The 7,727-nt window shown below is 41.6% G+C and overlaps 1 protein-coding gene across 1 annotated transcript; it reads right to left on the minus strand. All coding sequences in view use genetic code 11, as the record gives it.

Moving 5' to 3' along the window:
* Positions 1-6,046: 6,046 nt before the first annotated feature.
* EGR_09104 (hypothetical protein) lies at positions 6,047-6,522 on the minus strand (the record flags this gene model as incomplete). The annotated part of the gene is made up of 2 exons (XM_024498353.1): positions 6,047-6,157; positions 6,226-6,522. 2 exons carry the CDS (start codon positions 6,520-6,522, stop codon positions 6,047-6,049), a joined length of 408 nt encoding a protein of 135 aa, XP_024347220.1.
* Between the last annotated feature and the right edge of the window lie 1,205 nt (positions 6,523-7,727).

A 7,727-nucleotide genomic window follows, 5' to 3' on the forward strand; every position in this document is an offset into this window, starting at 1 on the left:
TCACTTCAATAGGCGTATTCTTGCAAGTAAAACAAACGCAACTCCTTCCCCTTTGTTAAAAATTGAAAAGGACCGGAAACACTAGAATTAGCAGAGGTTAGCCTACTGTGAAAAAACAACCCGTTGGCTAGATGAATATAGTCTACATCAGCACCAAATATTCAAACACGCGCATTCCAGAAACTGTGAGACCAGCAAACCACAACAATCACCATCTAAACTTATGTGCAATCGTATACTTCCAAATAAAAAAAGGAATTAAAGTCCACAAAAATTATTTGAAACCCTAGACAAATCAATGCATTTTTTATAAACAATTGCGTTGTGTACTTTGCTTTAGGCAAAAGTGAACGTCTTTAGCGCTCTCTGAATACATGATGAGACGAAGCGCGGTGTCATATCACACGTTACTAACATGCGGAAGTATAGGAACGCTGCTAGTATTGACCGATGTCCATTCCATAATTCGAGGAGTCAAAATGTCATGCTACTTTAATTCAATATAGTAATAAAAACGCAGAGCATGAAAATTGAATGAGCATGAGCATTGTTAAATGCGTTTATGCATTACGTACATGCACTTGGCTCCCACGCATCAACTCTAGGGTAAAGTTCATGCAGAAGTCGTAGAGGTCTGTTTTTTCGTTTAACTTCATTATTATGGCGCGTCAGACTCCACAGTTTGTGCTTCTCTTCTACACATCCATTCAGTCCAGCCTATAGACTTTCATCCTCCCCTCGCACCAATGAATCAAGAACCACTAGATTATCAGAGAACCAGACACCTTCCTGGTCCAAAAATACCTCATTCTGTACAGATAGTTTCCGCCATTCCTGCCATATTCCTCTGACCATTCTCTTCTGCAAAGTCATTTCTATCACTGTAAGCTTGAAAGGGGACGCAAGAAACCTTCTCGTACGCGCTGCGTATTTTACCGATGACGTTTAGTGTGCTGACTTTACACATTGTATTTACGGCAACCCAACCCGTTTCAGTCGCGAATGGTCTGCGAGACCGGGCGTCTGTACTGTAAAAGCGAACAGTTGCAGCTCCTTGCACCAGAGTGCAGCTAAATGGTCTATCCCCTTCATTGTTTTTCACCCAGTCGTGGCCTAGTGATCTGTTCGCATTATGATCCTTTTCGTGTTCATGTTATGTCGGAACTAACCATTGTAAAAATAGTGAACAGTTTGCATTGTGTGTCACCCTTTGTTGTGTTTGGTACTTGAGGAGGCGATGACGTGCCTTCTTTCCCCACTCCCTTGATGTGGGAGTACGCCGCCCATGGCTACATCACTAACAGCAATATACAGCTCATATTGTGGGATGCCTGATTCAGAGTTGGGTAAGGCTGGAATTAGCGCATAACAGGCATTCAGCAGTTCTTTATCATGCTCCATCATGCTCTTTCTGCAACCTAACATGCGTTTACACCCTCCTTTCCGTCAGTTTTTGCAGAGTACTGACGATCTTTGCACAACATAAGACAAAATGCAGGTGGTAACTTTTCAAATCACAAAAACCACTGAGTTCCGTCTAAATGATTTGTGCTGTTTATGTCCTAATTTGTTTGGTCCAGTCTTCTGCAACTGCCATCTCATCCAACGATTTAGCATGATCTGAAGAAGTTGACCCAGTGCTGCAGAAAAAGGCATCGCTTTGTGTTTGTAGTAAACTCTCTCTCTCATACCATCCATTACAGTTTCAAAATTGGAGTTGTGTCCTCGAACCTCTCTACCAGGGCCGAGAATATAATCTAGATAAGGGCTATAATGTTAGGGTATATGTCGATCAATGTGATATGCATAGGCTTTGGAAGGCAGCCGCTGCATTACAGACTCCTGAAGGCATTAACTGGAATTCATAGATCCCCTTTGGCAACTCGAAAGCTTTTTTTATCTTTTTTTCCACTTTGCCTGTCAGTATTCTGATTTGAAGTCTAGTTTGACGAACCAGTTTGATCCATGTAGGGAGTTTTGTGAATAAGCGATATGGGATAGTGGAAAGGCGTCCTTCTTCTCTACTGTGTTCAGATTTCTGCAGTAAATACATTGCCACAGGCTACCTTTATCCTTCTTTACCAATGCGATCGGAGAGTCTTGTAGTGACTTTAAGGTTTAAGGCCTCCAATCAAATCATCGCTTTATTTAGACGCTTTCCTTCTTCTAGCAGAGGAGGTAATATGCATCTGGACGACTGCCAGATAAGGATGACCCACCACTATGTCAATTGCTTTACAATACTTGTTTGTCCAACAATGTACGAATATCAATTTTTAATACCTCTGATGTGATATGCCGAATCGCATGCACTAATCACAACTTGTACGTGAGTGTAACATCAAAAGAGTGAAGTTGACGAATTTTTTAATAAAATTTGCTAAATGAATGCACATAACTTTAGAGAATACTTTAATTTTTTTGATGCTGAAGCATTGCGGACTTCAGACCGGTTGTAAAGATTAGTGTTCCCTCCAGTCATTCCAAAAATCTTTACAACATGTTTACAGATGCGTTACAAAATTGTGCTCTTTTATTCCACGTATTCAATTTACACCAATTGGATTTGACAAGGGTCAAGATGTTCATCAAGTTGCCTTGTACAGTTTATCTTGATAACAACACAGTAAAATATGATCAGCGCTCTTCTACTGCTAATACATTTGACCTTTCCCCATTTATTACGTCAAGGCATAGTCAGAGCACGAATCTGGCCCAAAATACTGACACTTGAAGAAATCAAAAGGGCTAGTACGTCTGTTACGTAGGAAATCTTATAAAAGATTTCACAGAGGCAAAAGAGCCTTAAAAGTAGTTTGATCGACTGCAGTGATCTTCACATCTCAAGTTAACGTAGACATTTACTAGCAATACATATCCGCTGTTGCATAAACTTTTCCAAGGTGTTCAAATTCGTGAGAACCGCCGACCTTACTGCTTGAAAGTAATTGTCCACTAAGTGTTGCTAAGTTTCAGATCCAAAATGAGTCTTCTAAGAGGATCATGAACATCTCCAAATTCATTTGCTTGTCCGTATTCTTTCTGAAAGTCACAGGAGGGTAGCCGCAAAGGGGATTGTGGAAGAAATCACTGTCGACATCCGTATCCGTTTAAGGAGAAGACGATGGAATACTGAATGTCTACGACTGCCAGAAGTGGCTACGAGTGAGAAAGCAGACTAGGTGATGCAATGAGCTGTGCCAATACAACTACACCGCTGCATCAAGGAATGGGAAGGCAATGCAAAAATCTTCAAAATAATTTCTGCATTTCTGATTAAAAGACCAAAATTTAGCATGCAAAACTTGCTCTTTGCTGTAACACATCGACAAAGGTATTTTGCTATTTCCTTTAATTGATTAGGATCTCATCGCCGTCGATGATTTTCTCCTGACCATTAGAAGCAACCAAGATTAAACGTCACTAAATAATTTCAGTTATTCCAACTTTGAGGATATTCACGCACTTATGCCATTGCTATTAAAGTCTCATTGCCAAATCCAACAACTGGCGCAAACACCGATTCCTCAGCCCATTGCGTCACTGAGAGCATGACATCGGACAAGACTCCTCTTTCTGACTGGCCTGTGATGTTAGCGCCAGTGTTATGCTCATCATTGTCAATTGCACTAAACAAGGACGCGGTATGGTGAAATGTCATGCTAACCAGCACAGTGTCGACCAAACAGCCTTTTGGGAATTTAACTCGCTCAGATGATGTCAGTTAAATAACTTAGGACAATGAAATGAAAACAGAGGAAGGAATAGAAAACAGGCTACTGGCTCGTCCCTCATATTCATGCGCATTTAACAACCGCAAGACATTTTCGATTTTATATGAGAATAAAGTCACCACTGCATTTGGGACATTTGAGGCTGCATAAAATCCGTGCATTTAACACAACATCTTTAAATTAGATCTTATGCCAGATGTGGTATTTGACCTTGCTAGCATCAGCAAACGACTACGATAGAAAGCATAATTAGGCAACGAACTAATCTAGGTAGAAATCACAATTTATATGCTTCTTGCAGTTTCAGTGGTGAAGTAATTAAGCAAAGACAAGCATAAGCAGAGGGTTGACACTAGGCAAGTAGCCAATCACACGGTGCTGCAACAGCAGTAATGTGATTTTTACGGGGTGGTGGAGAAGACAGTCAAATAACCAATGGCAGTACATAAAAGAAAGGGAGCAAAAACACTCGACTGCACTTTAATTACCTTTGTTGTTTTACATTTTTGTGTATCTATTGAGCGAAGAAAGCAAAAATTGCTTTTATGTTAGCCGTTTTGCATACTTATTCGTTGTGACTGAACTATAAATTCCCATGATGAAGGGACCAATTTTCGCTAGACGCACAGGGTCAGGATACTCTTACTGGATGGCGAATAACAAAGGCCACACAGAAGCGCAGTATCGGCAACGACTATTAGGACCGCAGCATTCACCCATTTTCCTCAGCATATGCGTCCCAAATGCATAATATTTTCGCATCTGTGCATTTGTGTAGCAGTCGGTAGCACAATCAGTGACGCAAAGACCAGAAGTAAGCCATAGTAGATGACTTAACTGCCACAATAGCCAGCCAACGTTCTTCCATGGTGTTATTTATACCATACCTACATCTCGTTGCCATCATCAACATTACTACCACATCACTCAGGAAGATGAATCGTCCAAAGAAAATTACTCTTCTTTGATATGTAAATGATGTCCCTTAACATTTTTGACCAAAATATTGTCGAAGTAGCAAACGTTATCAAGATAAGTTACTCAGTGGGCGACCTTCATGATTCACTAATTTGATGACCGGTTTTTCGCGTGACATGAGCGTGAAATGCTTCTTGCATTCTATTTCCTGTAAAACTATTCTTTTTTTTCTGACATTTGCGATAAAAGTTAAGAGTTGTGTCGGTCGACAGGGTCAGGCTTCCTCTAGCATGATCCTTTGGTCATTCCTTATCAACGCTACTCTAATTACAGGCAAGATGCACCCTTATTGAAGAGCTGTCTGACTAGCTTTGACAGCTGTCAGTAAGAAGCCTTTCGTTGAAATCATAGGCAGAAAATTCATTCAACATGCTCCACGAGGGACAGATACGCTTAGGTATTTTAAACCCCTTCACCGAGGTCAAGTTAATTCTTTATTTTATGTGTACTCAGTCTAGATGGCAACTGATACGAACGAATCTCATCCGTTGACTCTCCTTGGACTACATTTGCATTTGAAGACGTTATGTGGGAATTGGTAGGATGAAGGCAAGCAACGTAACTAACAGTGGTAAGCATTTCTAATCCCCACTTAATTCTCTCACACGTAGTCCCCCACTTGCTCCTACGCTTTAACTTACACTTAAACTATGGTGACTATGTTAATGCTAAGGCCTTTCTTTAGTCCTTCGCTTAATGCAACTTCTTAGACACTTCTGCATACAACCCAGCACTACAATTCATCCATAGCTGTTGCTGCCTTCTGCTTAATTCCCCCTTTTCCAATCAAGCAATGAGCAAAAAGTATTAGGAATTAGCAAATGAGATTGTGCGTGTGTGCTGCGCATGTGAAGTTGATGTAAATGGTTAGAATCTAGGAGATTTTTGAAGCTTGTGACTCCCCACACTATGCCAATGGCATTGGTTGTGTGCAGCAGCTACAAAACACGCCTTCCATGTTGGTGACGTGAATGACGCCTACATCTTGTCACCTATTTGAAGGCGCTGGAAAGTGACTCAGTGAATCATGATTTTGCTGCTTGTCTCAGAGTTTGGAAACTCGTGTTCAGGTATATGCAGGTTATTTAACTCGAGCGACTGATGTGGCAATATGTAACAAAATGAATAAGCAGTGGAGTTGATAATAAAGAGCATAATGTGGAAGCCGCAAACTGCAGATCTGAGGATAATACAATGTGCAGATGCTATCACTTGATTCAAGAAAATATTCGCACTGCATGCGTGACTCCAGCTCTACACTGAATTGTTAAGCAAACACCATAGATTGGTGTAAGAGCGTGCTGGCGAAAAGCGGTTGATCCAGAATCTCTTGATTAGATGTTGAATTTGAAAGTGTGGGTGGAAAGGTAGTGCAAGGATGCAGAGTGGTCAGCCAAGTTGGCGTGAGACATGACAGACATGAATGATGCGAAGTAGACCAACTTCTGGGAATTATTAAGCGCGTGGTTGTACAAGCACACTTCCATTTTGACGCCAATTAATTTACACACACATGCACAATTACCCACTGCAAGCACAGAGTATCACGTGACAGTGCAACCAACTCCCACACCATTAGATTGCTGAGTGGTAGAAGTAGAAGTGTGCTTGTAAAAGCGCATGCAGGCGTCGGCCTAGGAGTTGGGCTGCTTCGCCATGTCGATATCGTATTCCACGTTCTCGTGAACATGGCCACTCTGCCATCCGGCACTTTTGTCTCCTCGGACCACCATCTACCCTTCGACGCTTCACCACAACAACTTCGCGTCGCATACTCAAGGATGCGACTCAACCAGTTGGTTGTTGTCATCGTGGTCGTCAATCCAAGTCCAGTACACGTTGTTCTCAATTATATCAACTTTTTCAAGGGTTAGGGCTTCAAACTGCTGCAACTTCAAGCAGAAATCACTGCACTTTTAGAACTAGCGTGATGGTAATAAGCCGGCCATATTTTGCTTCATGTGGTGGTCATTGCAGCTGCTTTCAATTTCTCTGGAGGCTGGATCAAGTGCAGCCGCTTTGCATCGACTCACGGCAGTGTCATACCTGTATGTAAGTCAAAACGGATCAGCAGACGCAGTTGCACTAAATTTGTCAATCGCACACCGCACCTCCTGCCGCATCACTTCCTTGTTCAAAGATTTGCTACTGACATGGAATGAGTAGCATCAGTGAATGGATTGAAATAATCAGAGCAGTAGTGAGTGTCATTATAAAGCAGGTTTATATAAAGGTCAAATATGCAAGGGAATGGGATACTTGTTGCAAACAAAGCCATAAATTTTCAAAGCAAATCAAGGCTTTTCTTTAGATCAGTTCGCCTAAACTGGTCATGGTTCCAATAATTTTTTACAGTGACTTCATGTGCTACAGCATTCGTTTTCAAATCATGCCACAGGGATGATCTGACAGCCAACTTGGAATCTGTTGCATTCCGTAGAACACTAGTTTATGTTGTTAGTATAAATGCAACGACGAATACGTCCATTAAGGTGGGTTGCCTTGTGAAATTCCTTCAGAGCCTTGGTGGCTTCGATGGGTGTCTACTGGCTAGTGAAAGAACAAATTGGCGACTGTAGTGCAATAAGAATCATCGACAGAACCTTATTAAGTGGTGTGAGCTGTTGAAGTGGGCCCGTTACTACGTGATCTTCAGCAGCCTTGGGAGTAACAGGGATATCAACTCAGCTCCAACGCTATTGTTACCCATGTTCATTTAGCAATGGTAATGTTTTATTTTACCTTTTATTCTGATTTGTTTGTTGGAGTACATCGGTTGAGGAGGCCAAGGGAGGCCATGCAGTTACCAGGCCAACATATAGCATTGTCTACGAGATGCCCTACTATTCGTCAGGACATGTATAAAGGAAGGTCTTCTACACTACATCTATCTCCTTCAGAATAGACTGAGCAGAGGCTAATGTGTTGCTCCTTAGTTACGCATGCTCAATTTATGAGCTTCGAGCATTAAATTGCTTGTGAGGCTTGAACTACTGGTATTCTGGTAGTAGGCTC

This window comes from Echinococcus granulosus (assembly GCF_000524195.1).
Source record: "Echinococcus granulosus chromosome Unknown EG_S00132, whole genome shotgun sequence".
NCBI classification, from domain to species: domain Eukaryota; kingdom Metazoa; phylum Platyhelminthes; class Cestoda; order Cyclophyllidea; family Taeniidae; genus Echinococcus; species Echinococcus granulosus.